This window comes from Schistocerca serialis, chromosome 2 (assembly GCF_023864345.2).
Source record: "Schistocerca serialis cubense isolate TAMUIC-IGC-003099 chromosome 2, iqSchSeri2.2, whole genome shotgun sequence".
NCBI lineage: Eukaryota > Metazoa > Arthropoda > Insecta > Orthoptera > Acrididae > Schistocerca > Schistocerca serialis.
Window position 1 is genome coordinate 444,564,684 of NC_064639.1, and position 23,297 is coordinate 444,587,980.

Consider the following 23,297-nt stretch of genomic DNA (forward strand, 5'->3'; position numbering starts at 1 on the left):
TACATCTCTGTCAGTTTCGAAGCGAACATAGCGAACGTCACTATACGCAATGTATATATGAGGTCGAGAACCTCGTAGAAGGCTACTGTCCACAGTGTAATATAAAACTGTACGTTTTAAGTGGGTGAGCAACAGAAACTGGAGAGCAGGTGTCTGGAAGCTCGTGGCCCGATGCGATGAGTTGTGATTCTGCCAGAGTTCGAACGATGCAAAGGGTCGAGTCCAGCGACGGCCCAAGAGGGACGTTTAATCAGCAGTGTGTGCAGGTTGCAGATCAGACCGGATGTGGTTCTGTGACGTTTTGAGGCTGTATCTTGTAGCATGACTTGGGTCCGTTCATTCAGGTGCTAGAAAAATGAACCACGATGTATATTGCAACGTCCTCGGTGACGTATTGTTTACCCTTTCACATATATTTCTGTGATGAGTATACTGTGGACATACAGGTATTTCAAGATGACAACAGCTGTGCTCCCAGGGCTGCACTCACAGGACTGCAAGCATACCTTCTTGGTTGACGAGCACTCAGGCCCGTCGACTGTATCATTAACGCCTGATCTTAATCCCATAGAAAGGGTCCAGGTTATTTGGACAATGTGGAACAGCGGTTGAAACGTATCAGCATCACTACAATTTGGCATCTCTAAGGGTTATATCCATCAATGAGTGTCTAATAGCGGATATGGTATCTGAAAAAACTTACGGGTTCTTTTTCTCTTCCAATTAAGGCTGTCATCAAAGCTAGGGTCGGTATTACATGCATCAGTGTGATATCTGCTGAGAATGACTAATTTTTGTCCGACGTGCTTACATAACAAGGTTCCGACAGGGTGTAAGTACCATGCTGCAGCGTTGGACGACACTAAATAACTGCATAGTTTGCTTCAAGCAGCAAGCTATACAAAGGATAGCCAACGAATCTATGTTCAAATGTTCGAATAATGTAGGCTAGAGCCGAGTCCAATTTTAACTAAGCCGTTCGACGTATTTTTGGGGTTATCGCATGTTGTAGACTCGTTTTAACGATAATTAGTGTCAATTAGCTAATAGCTCGCGTTTGAGAAGAAACCAAACGATTGTTCATAACACAGTGAAAAAAAGAACATGAACGTTGGCGAAGCGCGATACCAGATGGCAGCTGAGCAGTTCACAAAGCCTTGTGACATTATGTTTGCAGATATTTTCCTCTTTCACTTTATGTCTGTTGCTTTGTTTAAATGCAGGCAGCAATAATGCGAAAAACGTTCGAACGGCTACTAAACGAGCAAAGCTATCTTTTACTGTTCGACAGCTGCCAGGTTATCATTAAAAATGTTTTGCAAACACCGAAAGGTAAACTTTGCTGAGTGATTTAGAAGGCTACTATGAGACACATGATTCGAGCTGAAGAGAACCGGAAGAGTTAAAATGTAACAAAGTACGTTATCCGGTGATATCCAAGTGGTCTGAAATTTATGAATGTACCATATAACCATATATGAAGCAAATCTTAATCGATGATGGAATGGTAACTTCTTGTCTAGTCGTATACCACACAGCCACATTTCTTTGGTAAGTGACCACGGTCGAGAGATCGGCGTGCTAACCGCATATCAAAGACGCTATTCGCAGATAATGACACAGCGACCGGTTGCTTCTGAATGACCTATCATGGCCAGAACGTGGAGTTGGTTAAAATTGATTTATAAGCTATTTTTTGTACGGAAGTTTATTTTATAGCGATAAAAGATGTGAAGGGAATTATGTGTATATGCAGCCAGTACCAACAAAACCTACAAAACAGACAATGCCGTGAAACAAAGGAAGGAAAAGGGAACCACGTTGTTCGCTCCATGTACCGCCGCTGCGCAGTTACAATACACGAAATAGCGTACTAAAGCGCAAACACAAATAAGAAACAATACTCCATCCACATGCCAAGCAGGAGTCGCTCTCGTGACCGATATGTTTACACGCGTCTGCTCCGTTGTAGTAGCAACCGGAAATTGAGAGGGCAGATTTTGTAGGGTTTCGAAGCCGTAAACGATACCCTTGGACTTATTGCAAGCGAGGAGCATCAACAACATGGTACTCTGTCTTTACTGGTGGCTAATAGTGCTTTTGCATTTTTCGCACAGTTCACGGATTAAATAGATTTATACAGTTTGGACTGTAATCCATTTCCGTTTTCAACGAATGTACTTCTGAAAAATAGCAACTGAATTCATTTGTTTCAGTGTCTTATGATTGGCCTATGTGATTTCCGCTGGTCTTGTTCATGATTTAAATTTGTCGAAGCACAGGCTGAGCTTTCAGCGTCAAAAAATAGTGGAACCTTCTTGCGTTCCGAAAGTAGATGTATCGTATCTCGATGCTCTGTTTTTCTTAGTGTTCTTCCGGGAAGGTGACATGATCTTTTGTAACGATGTCTAGTTCTTAATGGAGACTTTCGGTCATGACTTCAGTGTAAATGAGCGGCTCTTGCATGTAGTTTCTAGCAAAATCATTCTGAAGGAAGTACTTCTCCGCAGTGGGAACAACTTTCCTTGTGGTCCGACTGCTCCTAAGTTAACCTGAAGGAGACGTATGAGAACTATGAGTATAAACTGCTACTGACACTTATCCAGTATTAGAAACACGATGACCTGTATGAGGAGATCTCAAGGTCTTCTTGGCTTGCAGTTCGGCCACAGAAAGCACTGATACCTTGTATGCGACTGGGATAGAAGAGAGAGGAACAAAATACTGTTATGAGAGAAAGATGACCTACTCGGAACGAACTACTACTTGGATGGAATAATGTAAATATTCCTCTTGTTGAACCCAAATAAGTGTACCTACCACCGCTTGACATTAAATTGGAACTCGTCAAAAACGTTGTGAGGACTATGGACAAATCTTCACCTAGATTCATGCACTTGCGAGAAAAGTTTCCACTGATCAATTAAATAAAGCTGTAGGAAAGAATATTTGTAGGATCGAAAAAAGCGAAATAATGTCTCATGAACATTTCCTTGATTTGTTCAGTAATGTTGAAAGAACTGCACGGCTGTCCTTAAGAAATTCCTCCTAGATCTTCTTAGGCGAGAGTAGGGTAGATAACTACTGCGATATTGCACCAGAACTACTGAGACCATACCAATTCATGGAATTTAGCACGTCACTTTAACTACATTTCTTGATTGATCATTTCGACTTCTTCCTGGTAAATCTTGACGCCGCTATTAACGAACACGGAGATCGGTTCCATCAGGACGTTTCTCAGATGTACTCTGATATGTTGTTCTGAGAAGACAGACGCGTTGCTGACGCAGTTACTTATCTGAAGATGATCCAGGGTGATCGAAACGTGTAATCGAATTAAAGTGGTGTGCAACTGATACGGAACAATAAATGAGTATTATCTTAAATATCTCTCTAATGGTAAACCGTTGTCAAGACAAATGGAGTACTGCAGTGTCGTCCGACTGCTGCTAGTTTTACGAAGCGATGTTCTTAAAGCCAAATATCTCAGGAAACCTGGAAGTAAATTTTTTACTTTCTTCCTGTACTCTTGCGTTACTCGTATATATTATTTCTTTGTGTTTGCGTTTGGAAATCTTGTCCCGGGCGAGTGTCATTTTCCGTTTTTGACGCTCGTGTAATCCTTTATAAAATTCATTACCATAGGAAAACCGAAATCAATACAGAAATTCCAAAATTACATTTCAATCAGAGCCGAATTATTTTCTAGAGAAACGCCATATTGTTCTTATAATTTAAAATAAGATTTTTTTATTGTTCACTGCAACCAGAGACTTCTTCTTGTAAAGGAGATATCGATATCTATACATAGTGTCTTTTACTGTTCACGTGTATATGTATCATGTATTACAATTTGCCGATACACTATTCTGGCATTAATGTAGATAAAAATATTTCAAAGCTCGAAAATCTATAACCGTTCTCTTTTCTGTGAGACATGATGGTATGTGGAGTAAATAAACTTTGCAGCACTTACCAGATTCACTACGCAGTTGATGATATATTCATGTGTTCATTAACGACCAGGAGAGCAAAACCCAGAACGAAGAATCATTATATGTCGTGTAAATCATCAGATATGAAGAGGTCCTGTATTTGTACCTATCAGAGTCATCAGTAATGATTTTAGTTACCAGAATGCATGTTTTACGTTTGTCGTGTCGAAAAAATTTTGTTACAAGATTGTAGTAATACATAAGATGTGAGTTGAAGCTGTATTTCTTATCATGTTTACCAATACAGGTATCTCAGTAAATCTACAGTTAAAATTTGCTTTTCCCAGGGAATGTAATGGCTCTATTCTGGCTAGATTTCTCATGAGAAATGTTTTATTGGCTACCAGTATCAATAAAAACGATAAAGAGATTCAGGTACGCAGCACAACTATTCCTCTAATATCGAAAAATCGGATGGGCTCTGTTGTCGCAGTAATGATCAGGCGTTTGCAGTGACAGATATTGATTTTAGCGAGCGTCAAGTGCTATTAACGTCATTTCACACTACGCCAGAGGAAACAGAGGATTGAGGAAACGAAAATAAAACGTATATGTAAAGTAATATTTAATACAAATTCATAATCTTCAACCACAATACATTTGTACAATTTCTACATATGAAGAAAAGTACAATTAAATAATGACGGAAAACTTTGTACCCACTTCCGATAATACGTTGTCCTTGAGGGCTCCAGTGTGATTGGTGGCAGTAAGAGGAAACATACTTCACAAAACTAACTTTATAGTGTTTGCATTCACGACAGTAAGTCGTGCCAGAAGCTCATATAGGGCTCATCCATGTTCGTTCCTGTGCTTAAAGGAGATGTTATCTTTAAATAGAAGGGCGATGATTCACTGTACGTCGACCAAGTCTCAGTCAGATTCGATGCATCCTCTGGAGTTGGGTTACTGGAACAAAAATAATAGCCGTCAGCTTCGTCGGCCCATTGGGGAGCTGCTTGAATAATGATGCAGCAGAATCACCAGGATGGCTCGAGGTTTTGGCGACATGATAATCATGTGGCCCACCATCATAGATCGCTAACTTGTAGGCGGTAGTCGCCTAGTCCGAACGGGAATAAAGCATTACTCGTGATTGTTCGCTCGTTTTATGTCCCAAATATTGTATTTTTGTACAATTCATGGCACAGACATTCGTGGAGATGTGTGGTTTTGTAGCACTGTCAATTTATTACTTCAGCCAAAATTACGTATTTATAAGTTCTGTACCAACTTAAGTTATGCTAGACCGAAAAGTCACGAAAACTCTACGCTCTTTCAGACTCTACATTTTCTCGAGTGAATGAAACGCAATGAATATTATAAACTGTTTCTCGTGCAGTGTCAACACATATAACCGTGTGGCAGCTGGAATGTTTTCGTAAGAAGGAAGTTTAATTGAATTTTACGTTTGCAAGCGTTCGCTTTAAGGCGAGCTAATAAGTGAGTTTTTCCGACATAATTCTGGACTTCTCCGTCGGTTTATAAATCTTCTGTTGATGCAGCCTCTGAATCACAACAGTCAGAGAAGAGCTCCGTTATAGTACGGTTGTTGTAAAATAATCAACGTATTGCATATTTTTTAAGCTTTTTTTATTTTTCAGAATATATCTAGTTGTCTGCAGAGCATGTTTTTCTTCTATGTAGTCAGTCGCTAGCCCACTAACGCTACCTCATAGCTTTTTTTTAGTTTTAATTTTATTTATTTATTTTTTCATCAGGGAAAACGCCTCAAGGAAACAGCGGGTGGGGAGGTAGTACGGGTCACAGCTTCTCCCATTAATATTCTTGTAACAATATCAACCATCTCTATTGCCCCTATAGAGTAGAGTGGTGAGTTCACATTGCCGACAATAGAACCGTGTGCACTAACGCAAGCTGTTCCAAGATTTGTCACCGTTGCGGTAGTGCCCAGTATAACCAGGACGCGTGGCGGGTTAACGTTTCATAGTTACAACATGTACACACGACGATTTGTGTACCGCACTGGTAAGACAGTTAATGTACCTTATCATGGTCGTGTAGGAATGTTATACACAGGGTGTGAGGAAGCATCATTTGCTGCTGCTGTGTTATTGTTCCCCTAAGCTTTTCTTGCAAATATCTTCAGTACCGTAGCATAATTTATACAGCAGCTGCACAGAACCAAAAATATTGAATATTAACTCAGGGCTTATACAGCCTAATTGTATTACCAATTATATTCGTTTGGTTAATTAGAATTCGTTGATGTAATTACACTACCTAAAAACTGTACTAATTACAAAATACAAATAATATAAAACTTCCTTATTTATGTCCGATTAGACACTATTGGAGCACGCAAAGCTTCTTGATTCTTTTTCCTTTTTTTCCACACTTTTGTATGTATTTTAGAATATAGCCTGCTTCGGACAGCAGTCCTTTTGAAGAGGGAGGAAGGATGATGGTGATCCCTGTCCTCAGATCACTGAAAGGGGGAGCGTAGGTGGCGATTCATCTCTTCATCATTGGAGTGGACACTTTACGGGTGCAGCACGTTGATGGGGGTGTGCTGTACACAAGGCAGGAAGATGTCGTGGTGTTTAGTCACCAGTGGGCATTAAGGTTGGTATGGAACGTATGGGAAATGCGGAATGAAGTAAGGAGGCTTGATTAAGTGTTCGAAGAACTTATGCAATGTGCAGAGGGCAACGGAATGCTGAAAGAAGTTGCAGGGGGTATAAGAAATCGCATGAGGCTTATAGGACGCTACGAAAGCAGGTAGGACAGATGGAGAAAGCGGTGCCATGAGTAAGACAGAAACGAGGATGGCTGAACGCAGGGTCTAGGCGCTCAGTCCGGAACCGCGAGACTGCTACGGTCGCAGGTTCGAATCCTGCCTCGGGCATGGATGTGTGTGATGTCCTTAGGTTAGTTAGGTTTAAGTAGTTCTAAGTTCTAGGGGACTGATGACCACAGATGTTAAGTCCCATAGTGCTCAGAGCCATTTGAACCATTTTTTTGAACGCAGGGGGAAAAATTTTAAAGGCAGTTTTTGGAATTGCAGATGAAAGCGATGTAAAAGAACTGAACAACACGGTGGAAGCGGTGAGGCAACTCGCAGAGGAGAGTAGAGCAACGGAAGCTTGGCATGCATCTCAGATAGGAACATCGGAAGGGTAAGTCCTGAACAACTCACGGTTTACAAACATCGGCAGGGCAGGTAGTGGAATCCGCTAAGGCATCGGAAGACGTAATAAATCGTAACCTGGGAACCCTACAGGGGCATCTAGAGGTACTAGATAGCAGGGTGGTGTTAACCAGACTTTTGTAAGGGGTAGCTGACAGTGTGTGGGATGTGGAGGGAGTAATAATGAATCTGTAAGAAGCGCTGCATTACGCAGTGCAAGGCCAGATAGGTACCGATTTGTTACAGCCGGACCAATATTTACCCGGGTTGCGCAAGGCGCAGAAGGAACTACCGTCAGGGTTATATTTAGTAATGGAGACCAGCGTACAAAATTTGCCATTTTTCTACCCTGCTGCAATAGTAAGGGTAACAACTGACCACGCACGAGTGTATATTTTGTTCCAATTCCCGATTATGGGGAAGAACGTGAGGTTTCAGTGTTACACAGTGCACCCATGTCCAGTGAAGTAGGGAGCGTTTAGCAAGTTTGTGGAAGTGAAAACTAAAGAGGTGTTGCTGATCTCCGCAACCAGAAACCGGTACGCCAAAATGGCAAGGGAGGAATTACGAAGCAGCCATAGAGGGAAGGTAATGGTATGTCCAGCCATTATGGTAAGTACCAATCCGGACACATGCACGATGTAGTTATTTTTATCCAAGGGGAAAGTAATAGACTGTCCAAGGGACATAGTGGAGACAGAATTGAGCTTGCGACAGGTCGGAATGCATTGTATCTTCTCCACCTACGAGAATTTGGTAGCAGCAGCAAGCTGCTCTGAGCAGGGAATATTTGCAGAAGCGAAACATGTAGAGCTCGACGGGAGCGGAATTTCAATCAATGGAACTAAGTGTAACATAACAGGACCAACCTTACCCCTGCCAGCGTCAATTTTAGAAGTCACACAATTGAATGTTAAACAGCCACAGCTGGAGCAATGTCTCTTGAGACCCATAAACTAGTTCATTTTACAGCAAGAGGGGCGCATGTCAGCTGAACAGCTTGTGCAACATGTCACTCAGTATAGGGGAAGGCAACGGCAAACAACGATCATTTTGAGTACCTCTGTGCCAATTGTCATCACAGCCTTAACTTTGTTATGTGTTATTTTCTTTCTGATCAGGCAGAGGGCTAATTCCAAGAGGGAACCAAGGGTAGTCCAAGTCCCAGTGGATTGGATACCGAGGACGTGGGACGAGCAGGTAAGTTGTTGATCGAGCAGTGGTCGTTCAGTAAGGAATTTTTACTTTTTGTTTCATGTCATGGATTTAAGGGGCACTAGGACACATTTAAGTTTTCTAATAGTAAGGAAATATGCCATAGGTGCTGACCCAAACAAGTTAAGAGCTAGTTATGGGTCTACCTGGGGCCAGGTCTTTCTGAAGAGGGGAATAATGTAGCGGCAGTACCGTTTAGGATAGGGAAAGTTAGTTTTGTGCAATATTCAGACCACAAGTTACAGCCAGGTGTGGGCCAGATGGCAGTGAGTTACGAATACCAACAGTTGCGAAGTAGAATAGAGACCACAGGGCCATCAAATTGCTGAAAGAGTATACATAACGGTTTTGCATGTCGCAAATCGCAGTAAGAAGGGGCCCACTGACCAACCTAACGTGTTATGAGTATGTGACGCGAAGCGGTGCATATGGAAAATCAGAGGTGCACAGCTGCTTATAAATAGGTGCGGGTTTCTAACGAGATTCATTTAAGTGTGACAACTCTCCCGGATAGTGGGGCATGTCACACCACCAGCTATACGCAGCAGCAGATGGGGCGCCAGCGCTCTAGTCGGTGGATTGACGCTGGTTTGACCCTCTGAAGCCAACGCGGTGTCCGTAGTCAGCCAGCGGTGGGCCACTCCATGGCTCGCTACCACGGGCAGTCGTCCTGGCTTCCAACACATGCCGGAGGCATCCCGAGGCGAGGGCCACAGATTCGGACGCCAGATCGCGAGCTCTTGTTGTTGCTGCAACCTCAGCCATGCCAGTGAGAAGCCCGCAGCTGGCCGCCTGCGGCTCACACTGAGCAGCGCTGAGTCGGCAGTGATACAGACCGCTGAGTCGACAGTTGGCATCCTGACGATACCGCAACTCAGCTGGCGTAGAAGGTCGACACACAGTAGATGCATGGGTCACTGAGGCAGCCATTGTGCACCAAGCAGTATCGCACACAGTGAAGTGGTGTCCTCAGCATTGCAGGACCCAGCGACACACACCAAAAGAAACACGGCACTGTAGTTGGAAACAATAAATCACTAGGAAAACTCAGACAAGTGTTAGTACAGTGCCTTCTACTTCTTCCCGATACATTTGGTCATCCTGATACATTCGGTGGCAGAAGTAGCTACTGCAGATCTATCACAAGTTATATAAACTAACAAAGTAAGAGCGCTTACAGAAAAATGAAACTTGTGGTGTCGGTAGCTTTTCCTAATGCATTCGACTATGGTGGCACATTAGTATTTGGAGATGGAGGTACAAGGAAAGCGACCGATTGTGAGATCTAGTTAGAGATGGGCAGACCAAATTAATGAAGATCACAAGAGTACGAGTAACGTTGGATGCAATGGTGAGAAAAGCTATTCCAGGACAGAAATAAATGGAGGCAGATCTTTCAGTGAGTTCCTACGCCGCTCAATGGAAGGAAATCTTGAAGTAGTTGTTTTTGTTGTGGTCCTCAGTCCAGAGACTGGTTTGATGCAGCTCTCCATGCTACTCTATCCTGTGGAAGCTTCTTCATCTCCCAATACCCACTGCAATCTTCATCCTTCTGAATCTGCTTAGTGTATTCATCTCTTGGTCTCCCTCTACGATTTTTACCCTCCACGCTGCCCACCAATACTAAATTTGTGGTGCCCCAGAACATGTCCTACTAAGCGATCCCTTCTTCTAGTCGAGCTATGCCACAAATTTCTCTTCTCCCCAATTCTATTCAGTACCTCATCAATAGTTATTTGATGTACTCATCTAATCTTCAGCACTCTTCTGTAGCACCACATTTCGAAAGCTTCTATTCTCTTCTTGTCTAAACTATTTATCGTCAACGTTTCACTTCCATACATGGCTAAACTCCATACAAATACTTTCAGAAACCACTTCCTGACACTTAAATCTATATTCGATGTTAACAAGTTTCTCTTCTTCAGAAACGCTTTCCTTGCCATTGCCACTCTACATTTTATACCTCTCTACTTCGACCATCATCAGTTATTTTGCTCCTCAAATAGCAAATTTCATCTCCTACTTTACGTGTCTCATTTCCTAATCTAATTCCCTCACCATCACCCGATTTAATTCGACTATCTTCCATTATCCTCGTTAAACTTTTGTTGATGTTCATCTTATATCCTTCTGTCAAGACACTGACCATTCCGTTCAACTGCTCTTCCAGGTCCTTTGCTGTCTCTGACATAATTATAATGTGATCGACAAACCTCAAAATTTTTAATTTTTCTCCATAGATTTTAATTCCTACCCCGAATTTTTGCTTTGTTTCCTTTACTGCTTGCTCGGCTTACAGATTGAATAACATCCGGGATAGGCTACAAACCTGTCTCACTCCCTTCCCAACCAATGCATCCCTTGTATGTAACCCGACTGTTATAGCTGCCGTCCGGTTTCCGTAGAAATTGTAAATAGCCTTTCGCTTCCTGTATTTGACCCCTGCCGCCTTCAGAATTTTAAAGAGAATTTTCCAGTCAACATTGTCAAAAGCTTTCTCCAAGTCTACAAATGCTAGAAACGCAGGTTTGCATTTCCTTAATCTATCTTCTAAGATAACTCGTAGTGTCGGTATTGCCTAACGTATTTCAATATTTCTATGGAATCCAGCCTGATCTTTCCCGAGGTCGGCTTCTACCAGTTCTTGATGTTGATTACTTTAAAAACGAGTGTTGGTTCGGATGATGTAATTTTATATGTAACCAATTAAAGACTTATTAAATCAGAAAATCATGACAACAGTATTTCATATAATAGAAGTATTTTGCTGTGTATTGAAAACTGTTGATTCAAGTTTTGCACCAACAATGGCTTGTTACTGAGCACACAGTATGGACTATATGGTCACTAAATTATACTCAACAGGTAAGGTGATGACCTCTAATACAACAAGAGCAAAATAAATTTAAGAAAATACATACTTACTCGTATTTTGCAAAATTTGCAAACATTTCTATCATTTGATCCCTGATCATACTTCCATCTGGGTCTGCATCCGGCGTTTTAGTTGTGAACAGAATAGCCACAGTATCATCGTGAGCCGCACCTGGAAACGCATTGTAGACGATCCGTTAAGGTACTCTGTGAATTTTCAGCAGTAATATTCTAATCTTGTTCTATTCCCTGCCTATCTGTGGACAACGTTGTCGTCCAATACTCTCCACAGGTTTAAAGACAATACAGATAGTGCAGTTCTTCCGTCTTTCTGTCCCAGTTTTTCTTTGTTCTCCCTGCGCCCGGCCGTAAAACGCGTCACTACATTACATGAATCGGATTCCATGTACCCCATTAAGAATGTTCCCTGTAATTTAGAAAAAATACATGCATGTGAATTTTACTTAGGTACAATCGGTACGCATAAGACAGAATGCGCTGCCTAATATGCTCCAAAATGCGGCGCATAATAACCAGATCCTTCTGGGGCTCATACCTCTGTTTCTATTGGTGTGGGGTGGTGGCATATTCCTTGGGCTAGGGACAATTTGTATACCCAACATAAGTCGAATCTCTCCGACAGGTATATGGAACTAAAGGTGACCTTTAGAGCAGGTCAGACTGGAACACAATGGTTCGGAAGTGAACAGCCTCTGAGCACCTTAATGCAATGTTTAACAACTATTTTTATATTACACAGGCATACATTGACATGAATGTAACAGAGTTCAATGAGATTCTCTTAGACAAGGGCCTTAAGCCACTTTGTAATCCTACAAATATGCAGCAAAATAGTAATTAAATATTTCGACCAAAATCTTTGGCTAAACTTGAGTTAATCAAAAAATCTTTAAAAACATTTAACATCACTACAAATTTAAAAGAGAAAATTATTAAAACTTCAGCAGATGCTATTAATTCTGAAACGGCCGAATGTAGCTCCATAAGAATGTAAACCAGAAATCGAGAATTGCCCCTCGATGAACTGTCTATACAGTAAACATACAAAATACAGGGAAACATGCAGAATTAGCAAATATTAGGCTTTTCTTAAATTATACGACCATCTAACCATTGAAACTTCTTAATCTGCAATATAATAAACGACTAAGGGGACGTTGCTCTTTCTTAGAATACACAGTCCACATTGAGTCAGGTTGCGGCACTGCCCAATTTTACATCAATAAATCACAGTATGACAAACTGCCGATTGGCTTCTGTCTCGGGTTCTTCGGCCGGCGTTCATCTAATGATTTCACTGACGTTTCGCGAGCATGGGTGGCTGACATTGTCAAAGCTTGACCCTCCATTGCCGGTGGTGAACTGGAGCCGAGCTCGCGGCCGCAGACTGTATGCACCTGGCGCGCCAACGTCCGAGGGCTTCTCCTCGGTCATTTCTGGTGCGGTTCTCCTCTTGCTACCATCGACGGTCGTTTGCTGCAGTAGGGGAAGCCACGATACGTTTACCTTAAGGCTTTCCTCTTTCTTGTTGAAACTGTTCATGTGTTTTTGTATTTCTACAGCTTCTCTGAACAAGCGCGTGTGATAGTGCTTCTCTACAGCCAGAACTTCGGTGTCGGCGAATTTTATTACGTGGTCGGTCTCACTCAGTGCGTGCTCTGCCACGGCCGATTTCTCCACCTGCCCCAACCTGCAATGTCGCTTATGTTCTTTGATCCTGGCGTTGATTAATCGTCGGCCGGCCGAAGTGGCCGTGTGGTTAAAGGCGCTGCAGTCTGGAACCGCAAGACCGCTACGGTCGCAGGTTCGAATCCTGCCTCGGGCATGGATGTTTGTGATGTCCTTAGGTTAGTTAGGTTTAACTAGTTCTAAGTTCTAGGGGACTAATGACCTCAGCAGTTGAGTCCCATAGTGCTCAGAGCCATTTGAACCATTTGAACCATTTTTTGATTAATCGTCCTGTCATTCCGACATAAACTTTTCCGCATGTGCATGGTATACGGTATATTCCCAACATTGCAAGTGGGTCCCTTTTCTCCTTTGCCGATCTAAGACACTCTTTGATCTTTCTTGTCGGTTTGAAAATCGGCTTTACGCCATGTTTGCGCAATATACGGCCGGTTCTGTCCTTCACTCTGGGAATGTATGGCAGAAATGTAGGAGCCTATTCACAACATCCCAAGCACATCGTAACTACGACAGAATGGAACGAGCTTCTCTTCGTGAGCGAATACATACAACACGGAGAGACTTTTCAAGAATGGATCAGGAACTTCTGGACATTTTCTATCAGCTAAGTAGCAGAATGCATCGAGACGACTGGTACAAGATCGACAGCATCACGCACAGGAGCATGCAGGACGAATTCGAGCGCTGCACCGAGCGACAGAAGAAAATGTTTGAAAGATGCCGGAAGCAGGCCGACAAGGCGATTCCCGACATGTCACACACTGTGGTCAACCTCACTGAACGACAATTTACCGAAGAGGAAGTGTCTGTTCTTCAAAAAGCAGGAAATTTCGCTTTCATCCCGAGAACTATACCTATAGAGGACATAATTTCCAACACCGAAGTGGCCATTCGGGCCATTCCTTATGAAAGGGCAGAGGAAATGCGCACTGAAACAGCCAAGGTACTGCGCCGAACAAAACCACCAGCTTGCAACGTGAAGAAAGAAGACGTACAAGCCATTAAGAATCTCAACGCCGACAGGGGTATATTGGTACTGCCTGCCGATAAGGGGAATGCGACCGTCGTAATGAACACCGAAGATTATGTGCAAAATGTCCGAGACCTATTAGATCCGGCGACGTACCGAAAACTAAGCGCAGATACGACGCAGCGTGTCACACGGAATATGAATCGATTAATCAAGGTGTCTTGCCTGCCGGCGGACATACAGAGAAACCTGCGCAACACAGAAGCCCTACCACCTCGGCTGTATGGCTTACCCAAGAAGATCCATATGAACAACATTCCACTAAGACCGATTGTTAGCGCTCCTGGCTCACCGACGTATAAACTGGCAAAACACTTGGCCTCTCTGCTCCAGCCACACGTGGGGAAGACCAACACATACATAAAGGACTCAGGACATTTGATTGAGAAGCTGGAGAAACTGAAACTTGCACCAAACGACATCCTGGTCAGCTTTGATGTTGTTTCTTTGTTTACGAAAGTGCCACTTAGTGACGCTCTGGTGCACACCGGTTCCATTTGCCCGCAAGACATCACAAAGCTCTTCCATGCATATCTCACCACGAGCTATTCCACATAGAAAGGCGATTTCTACGAACAGCTGGAAGGCGTCGCCATTGGTAGCCCTCATAGTACAGTGATGGCCAATCTCTTCATGGAACATTTCGAAGCACAGGCACTGGACTTGGCGACTTGCAAACCTAAGGTGTGGTACACATACGTCGATATACTTTCGTTGTGTGGAGCCCAGATGAAGAACAGCTCGGTGACTTCCTAAGACACTTGAACAGCCTCCATGGCAACATAAAATTTACCATGGAAGTAGAAAAGGACAAAAAACTGTCATTTCTAGATGTGCTGATCACAAAGGATCGCGAAAACGTGGGACACAGCGTGTATCGAAAACCGACACACACGGACCGATACCTGCACAAAAAAATGGTTCAAATGGCTCTGAGCACTAAGGGACTTAAAACCTATGGTCATCAGTCCCCTATAACTTAGAACTACTTAAACCTAACTAACCTAAGGACATCACACAACACCCAGTCATCACGAGGCAGAGAAAATCCCTGACACCGCCGGGAATCGAACCCGGGAACCCGGGCGTGGGAAGCGAGAACGCTACCGCGATACCTGCACAGACTATCAAACCACACCCGAGCTATCAAAGAGGCATGATTAATACACTCGTAATGCGAGCAGGACGAATATGTCAGCCGCAGCACCTCAGACGCGAAATGCAAAACCTGAAAAGTGTACTGAGGAGCAATGGGTACTCCACAAATTATATTAGAAGTGTAACAGAGCCAAACACTCGGCGAAGTTAGGAATCAGAAAAAGAAATGACGGGTACGGCCTTTCTGCCATACATTCCCAGAGTGAAGGACAGAATCGGCCGTGTATTTCGCAAACATGGCGTAAAGACGATTTTCAAACCGACAAGGAAGATCAAAGAGTGTCTTAGAGTGGCAAAGGAGAAAAGGGACCCACTTGCAATGTCGGGAATATACCGTATACCATGCACATGCGGAAAAGTTTATGTCGGAATGACTGGACGATCAATCAACACCAGGATCAAGGAACATAAGCGACATTTCAGGTTGGGGCAGGTGAAGAAATCGGCCGTGGCAGAGCACGCACTGAGTGAGACCGACCACGTAATAAAATTCACCGACACGGATGTTCTGGTTTTAGAGAAGCACTGTCACACGTGCTTGTTCAGAGAAGCTGTAGAAATACAAAAACACATGAACAGTTTCAACAAGAAAGAGGAAAGCCTTCCCGTACTGCAGTAAACGACCGTCGCTGGTAGCAAGAGGAGGACCGCATCAGAAATGACCGAGGAGAAGCCCTCGGATGTGGGCACGCCAGGTGCATACAGTCTGCGGCCGCGAGCTCGGCTCCAGTTCACCACCGGCAATGGAGGGTGAAGCTTTGACAATGCCAGCCACTCGTGCTGGCGAAACGTCAGTAAAATTATTAGATGAACGTCGGCCGAAGAACCCGAGACAGAAGCCAATAGGCACTTTGTCAACAAGTGGCCACGAAAGCTTTAACAATTTTGTAAATCACAGTACATAAAATTCCTAATATTTTAAGCTGTTATCGGTTATTTTAAACAAGTATTTAATATGCAAGTAAGCAATGAATTTTAACGAGCGTCGCCCAGTTAAAAATCAGCAGCTTCCAATAAATTTCACAAACAATGAGTTAAGCACAATGGTAGGCAACTCAAGATGATCAGAACATATTACAGAACGGGCTTTACCAACCCGTCGCTGAGTACACACATACGCTATTTGGTAGAAGCTGTCCTGCAGCTAGGCAAGGACTTGAAGCAGCCTTAAGGTAAATTTCCTTGGCACCAACAGTCTACAAGGATATACATAAACCCTGCCTATTCTCTCACACCAACCAAACTTGCACAGGCTTCTACAGCAGATGACAGACGCTGCCTTACTGTTCCCCGAGTGCAACTCAAAACGGCTACCCAAGGCGCACACAAATAACTGCCGCTGATAATTCCTCTGTGCGCACAGACCACTTGAGCCAGTTTCAAAAACCACGCGAGCGAGCGTACGTAATCCTGTAGAGTCACGAGGAATCCCCCAAATAAACACAGTCTGACGGTCAGTAACCCAAGAAGCCTCAGCCCAGAGAGACGGAATGAATACGCTCACCGAAGTCAGAAAGATGTACAGCGCGCAAGTCCACGGGTGCAGCTTGTCACATCACTCCCGAGCAGGCAGCAAAGCAGCGACCCGCCCATCCACAAGTGACTCCACATTCCCAGCGATCCACTAAGCGGCCTCAGCGACACCAAAATGCTTGCTGCAGTGCGTTAATCAACGCTTCCTGTGTGCTGCGATCGACCACATTTGCTCGATTCGCGGTGGTTCAAAATGGCTCTGAGCACTATGGGACTTAACGTCGGAGGTCATCAGTCCCCTAGAACTTAGAACTACTTAAACCTAACTAACCTAAGGACACCACACACATCCATGCCCGAGGCAGGATTCGAACCTGCGACCGCAGTGGTCGCGCGGTTCCAGACTGTAGCGCCTAGAACCGCTCGGCCACCATGGCCGGCGATTCGCGGTGGCTTAAGAACTTTCCGCACCGGTGCGAGAGCGTACCAGCCGGCAGGAGGATAAAATCCTTGTATCAACGATCCGCTGCTAGGAAGTATCGATGGGCCGTATCAAGAAGGATCGTGTTAGTACCATTATCTTACAGTACAGTGTTGAAATACGAACATTACACACTTGCTCCTGCTTAGGCAAATAGAGCATATCGCTTGGCATTGGCGATTCCTTAAAACGACCCCCTTCCACAAAAAAGGCGCTGTCTTTATATTTTTTTCGTACTAAAACCTAGCCGTGGATTCTAAGACGGCTATGCACAGACAGTGGCTGCAATTTTTACGACATATTCCAAATACCCGTATCACGAACAAGCTTGAAAATATTATTGATATCTTTGTCCGTATACTAGATAAAGAAGTTCTAAATTCCCTATTGTACACTTAAAATACGCACATGAAACCTGGTGTGTGGCGGAAACGTAGGTAATAAAGTGGCGTACCACGGAGATATATGCTGTTAAATGCCTTCTTTATCATCAGTAGGATTCTGAGAACGCCATATGTTAGTACTGAAACACATGCAAAATTTTTGTACACCTAGAATCCGATCTGAAGAGTAAAATTAGTTTTACGTTATTTCAGTTTCACATTAGTAAACTATCAAAATTTTACTGACTCATAAAGTTCCTTTCGTGATGAGTGATATGTCCTGTTGTGGGACGGAAAAGAAGGGAATCATCGACATGTTATTCCTGTCTATTTTCCTTTGCACCTTCAAATATGTTCAGAAGAGTTTCGACATGCAAATAGTTTCTCGCTTTTTTTGTGCTCAGAGAGAAGGGTACAAAGGAAGTGCGAAAGAGAGGGAAAAGTAATAAGTACTGGCACACAGTGGACAGTGCTTATGGTACAGAAAGAACGAAGGAGACAACAGCAATATGAGAGAAAGAGAGGGACACAGTGGCAGTGAATCGTATTTAAAAGTACACACTATTTTATATGTAGAGCGACCACAGCCGAAATATTCCATGATTGGAGAAGAAAATACCGCTGCGACTGTTAGAAATCTTTGTTGGTGAAGAACACCGGTTTCGCAATTTAAATTTGCATGTTCAGATGCTCCAAGTAAAATAATTGAGGTTCTATTAAAACCGAATAAAGCCATTCCCAACATTTATATCCAGGTATTTAAAACTTCTGACTCACGAATGTGCAGTCGTCTATGACAAAATGTATTGGGGACTAGGGCCATCCCCAATCTCCGTTGTACACAGCCTGGGGAGGAAGCGTTGCAGTTGCCGGCGCTAACTACTAGCTGCCGAGCTGATAGGTATGAGCGACTTACAGCGATGGAATAGTGCCGATGTGGCCGTGCGGTTCTAGGCGCTTCAGTCTGGAAACGCGTGACCGCTACGATCGCAGGTTCGAATCCTGCCGCGTGCATGGATGTATGTGGTGTCCTTAGGTTAGTTAGGTTTAAGTAGTTCTAAGTTCTAGGGGACTGATGACCATAGATGTTAAGTCCCATAGTGCTCAGAGCCATTTGAACCATTTTTTTGAATAGTGCGTTGGTCATCAAACTGTGGCCTGTGGGCCACATGCGGCTCGAAACAAGTACTCGTGCAACCTGCGGTTCTCAGTCGAGTCTAAAAACGTCAATAAACCTTAATAGCTACTTAAGAATATAGTTTTCGTGCTCATCAGGAAAGAGATATACCTACAGAGACCGTCATATTTTCGAATGAGGGTAATTTTAATTAACGTTCGCGAAATCGGCAGTGAGCTAAGTGAAGTTGGCCGCTTGTGTCAGGGACAGAGGTGTAAGCAGCACGGCCGCAGGAGGTTTAGAGGATGTGTCAGGGGGAATACTTACTTGTCCGTCTTTAAGTGCTGCCCACACACGTGCGTGCTTGCCTGGTACCGATCAGTTGCAATGGTATAAATTTCAAACGGAAGCAAAGTGGATTCATGAATGATTATTATAGAGGCGGTCATTTTCCAATGTGGTACATATGTGTAGCACGGCATATGAAATTAAATTAAGGGTGTTGCAATACATCGCAATGAGTAGATGCAAAATCACTCTCAAAATCTTTAATAAACATTAGTGATACTATTTCATACTCGTACTGCATAAATCATTTAAATATAAGTACAATTACTGTTTTTAATCAATTAATCAACCGCTCACACAGAAAACACAACCCTTTGTCCTGAAATTACAGTGACGTAGCTGGGTGATAGCAGATGGTGGCAGCAATCTGAAATACGGAACACTTGACACAAAATATTCCGATAGGTGCCGACTTTTAAGGATCATGACCGGTTCTCGGGGCCGGCGGCCAACTTGTCGCTTTCTTACTGTAGCTGGTCTTTTGGCGGTTCAGGGCATACTAACTGATGTACACGCCCGGATAGCTGTGCGTGCCAAAGAGTTGCCCCAGGACGGGGAGGTGTGCTGACGCAGATCGGATCCACCCGTTGGCTTAACGACGAGGGTCGTTTGCCGGCTGACGTAGATGTGGTTATTAGGCGGTTTCCCACATTCCACTAGGTGAATACCAGGTTGGTACCCAAGTGCCGCCTCAGTTAAACTGTTCACAAATATTTAAAATACTTTTGCCCGCTTTAATGTAAATAACACTGCACGCAGAGAGCTGGCGTGCACATGTTCCGTCCCGTGGGTAACGTGGAGGCGACGGGAAGTGTACCTGTCTGTCTTTTGAATTAACCGTGCCAAACCCGTAAATAACGATACGGACCCTGCGCCGATGCGGGACAAAGACACAAGAAAAAGGAGAAGACGTAGTAATGTATGTAGGTTATCAGTAAATAATAAGATGGGAACATATGTGGCCCAAGATGCCACCCCACAATGTCAGTATTGGCTCTTGAGCAAATAAGTTTGACGACTAGTGTGTGAAAGCGATTTACAGTTAGGAGATTTCGCGGAAGTAAGAAGTGCGTTGCATGTTAAAAAAAGGGCGAATGTGTTCTAATACAAAAATTTTTGGGAAAATTTTTAAAAATGTTGAGTAAGGTAGATTGAAGTAGCTGGCACCCCACTTTTCAGTCAATCTCTTAAAGAAGAACATAATCGTCTTTCATGTGTTCCGATAGGAGCATTTTGCCGCGGGTACAGTAAACTGACTCAGCTTTGTAAAATATTCTAGTATTACAATGCTAATATTAGGGTAAGGTGTCATAAAGTGGTCACTGCCAATCCTTTGACCTGAATCATACTGTTGCCTGCCGCGATGTGCTGATACTAGCGCTAATATACTCGTGCATTATCATTCTTGTCAGTGAGTTTGATAGTGGAAAGCTGTTCCGTTATTTCTTAGTAAAAACTTTTCTGATTTTCAGTCGCCTGACATAAGGTAAGTTACTTATATCTCTATTGTTACCTCATTCACACGTGCAGTATTATTATTTCACAATATCAATCTTTAAAAAGCGTTTTTTGGCCTGCTAATGTAGTTCGTTGTTGTTTCTTTCGGTCTGATATAGTCAGTTACTTTCATTATCATACATAATTCCGTAAATCAGAGTGACTTCTAAACCCTTTTATTTACAAAGATATCATCCGGCATTCTGTCCATTTGTTAGCAATTTGAATTAATTAATGTATCTAATGAAAATGGGATATCGTTTACGCGTAAACAACAAAGCATCCAAAATACAGTCCTGTGTTACACCGCGTCAGTTCCGAGCACCTGCTGCTACGTGATCAGTATGGTAATCATACACGCTGCTTTCTGTCAGGCAGATAAAGTAAAAGCCAGGGACAGGCTATATGCACTATTCCATTTTATTTTCATTTTAACACGAAAAAACACACAAGTAATCGTTTTAGCTAGATCACAAATTGTTCTTAACGGCAACAATTTCTTATTTATTAATTCTAATCGATCGTCTGTCCGCCCCAGTAGCTGAGTGGTCAGCGTGACGGATTGCCGTCCTCTGGGCCCGGGTTCGATTCCCGGCTGGGTCGGAGATTTTCTCCGCTCAGGGACTGGGTGTTGTGTTGTGTTCATCATCATTTCATCCCCATCCGGCGTGCAGGTCGCCCAATGTGGCGCCGAATGTAATAAGACCTGCGATATGGCGGCCGGACCTGCCCCGCGAGGGGCCTCCCGGCCAATGACGCCAAACGCTCATTTCCATTTTCCATCGATCGTCTGTGGACAGAACTATAGCATACCCTATCGATAGCCGTTTTCGAACTGTAATTATTTGCTACCGCGAAGTTTTTCTCTGTTGCTCTTTTATAATGTTACTGTGTATAATTTTACCGAAATAATTTGAAAATGCTGGCAAAATGAAGTGTTTGGTAATTCCCTACTGTTTTAGTTCGCCTCTTTTCTGTAAGGGCCTAGTATTATTATATTTATGTCTGAGAGGATACCACTGTGAAGAAATCGTAATACAAACTCAGTTTAAGAGCATTTGACCATGAGACCAGTGATTTTGTCTTAATCGCATCAAAATTTCTTTTAAGGCAGTCTATAACGCTTAATACATTTTGTAGACGTAAGATGCGGATGAATTTTATCAAACTTGTTTTGGAGTCCTTTTCTAATAAATGAAAGATATGTTATGTGTTCAAACCTAAGTTAGTAACCACTGGCAGAAGATGTTAAGCGTGCGTCCATTTGGGCTCTATGTATGAGTAGCCCATTACTTACTTTTAATCACAGGCCATCATACACTTTTCAAAACTTCGTGCAAAAAGCAAGGAGGATATATGTAACTGAAAAGTACTTCAAACTAGATTTTAGTTACCGTACATGAAATTACAAAGATGATCAGGAATATAGAACTGTTCAGATCATTGACTTCAGGAAAGTAGTAGTGTGCAACGGGGCTATGTTTTATGATCAGAATCTCTAAACATATTGCTGATAATTAATCTTAGACGTAGTTTCTGTCTGAGTCGTAAAGGGGTCAACACTGGTTGGTAAGGAACTTAACGGCCAAGTTGCTAACGAAATATATTATAGGTATATCCTATGAGTCATGCCAACATGGCGGCCTCTGAGTCAGCGGTATCCATCATTTTTTGAGCGAGTTGCATACTGGACGCGAAATGTGATCCGCAAACGTCTAGCACAAGTATAGAACATAGAGTTGCCTATAAAACTGGTACTAGATTTATGTCTTCACTTTGTCAAAACTGAGCACCTTGTACAGTTGTTTAGGCAATTGAATCAATCTATGGAAATATGAGGTTCGAATCCCGGTACAACCATGCAGATTTAGATTTTCCGTGGGTTCTCTAAACAGATTAAAACGAATGTCTGGATGAACTATTAAAAACCATTCGGAAAGTTTCTCTTTCCATCCTTTGTAATCAGAAGCTGCTCTCCGTGTCTAATAGTCTCGTCAATTTCGCATAGTTTCAACTGCGAGAAAATCAGTGTGGAAAAATGTAAAGAAAAAAATATGAGATCAGGAATGTGACACTTTTAAGTTGTTAATTTAGCCAGACCTAATTCAAATTATTTCCTTTTAACTGTATCTTATAAAAATATATTCATGCTTAACATCTCCTCCTACACCACTGGATCAATTTAAACCAAACTTGGTACACGCAACACTGTGGGAACAAGAATCTCTTACCTCTCAAAGGAGGGTAGCTCACGTCGCTCAAATAGCCAGCCTATATACATCCAGTATTTGAGAATGAGAACATTTAGTGACTTGCAAGAAACTTTACACATAATTTCAGAACTTCACTAACTCTACTGGCTCCGTTCGCAATATCTTTTGGAGACAGTATCTACATATACTATTGAATGCAACTGCTAAAGTGTATCAATGTACGACACGAAGTTTAGGAGATATGACGTCATAAATATTGACCTGCATGAAAAGGAAACAGCAGGGCACAATTCGCTAGAGAGACACGTAAAATACATGTACAAATATGTATGAAGTGTGATAAATATGAGTCAAATATACGTGACATGTTTGAACCTGAGCAAAGCTCCTCCTAAACTCTGTGATCAATTTCAACAAAACTTGGAACAATGTTACTCACTATCTGGAAAGAAATACTGTGGGGGCGAGAACCACCAACTTCCTATTGGGGTGGGGATGATAACGTGGTGATGGAGAGAGAAGGTGGAGGAGAAGAAATGGACAGACAGTGGGGGGAAGGAGGAGATGGGGGGGGGAAGGTGGTCATGGACAGAGAGAGAGGAAGGAGGAAACAGACAGAGAAAGGGAAGTGGAGGAGCTGGACAGA

The 23,297-nt window shown here is 43.0% G+C and overlaps 1 protein-coding gene across 3 annotated transcripts in view; it reads right to left on the reverse strand.

Annotated features, from left to right (window-relative positions):
* Positions 1 to 4,546: 4,546 nt before the first annotated feature.
* The window catches only part of LOC126457325 (esterase FE4-like), a 112,316-nt gene continuing 93,565 nt past the window's right edge, over positions 4,547 to 23,297 (reverse strand). For all 3 annotated transcript variants that reach the window (XM_050093521.1, XM_050093523.1, XM_050093522.1), the window contains exons 11-12: positions 11,293 to 11,413; positions 4,547 to 4,907 (exon numbers count right to left, since the gene is read on the reverse strand). In XM_050093521.1, coding sequence (XP_049949478.1) covers positions 4,754 to 4,907; positions 11,293 to 11,413 — 275 coding nt within the window. In that variant the 3' untranslated portion in view covers positions 4,547 to 4,753. The remainder of the gene's footprint in view (positions 4,908 to 11,292; positions 11,414 to 23,297) is intronic.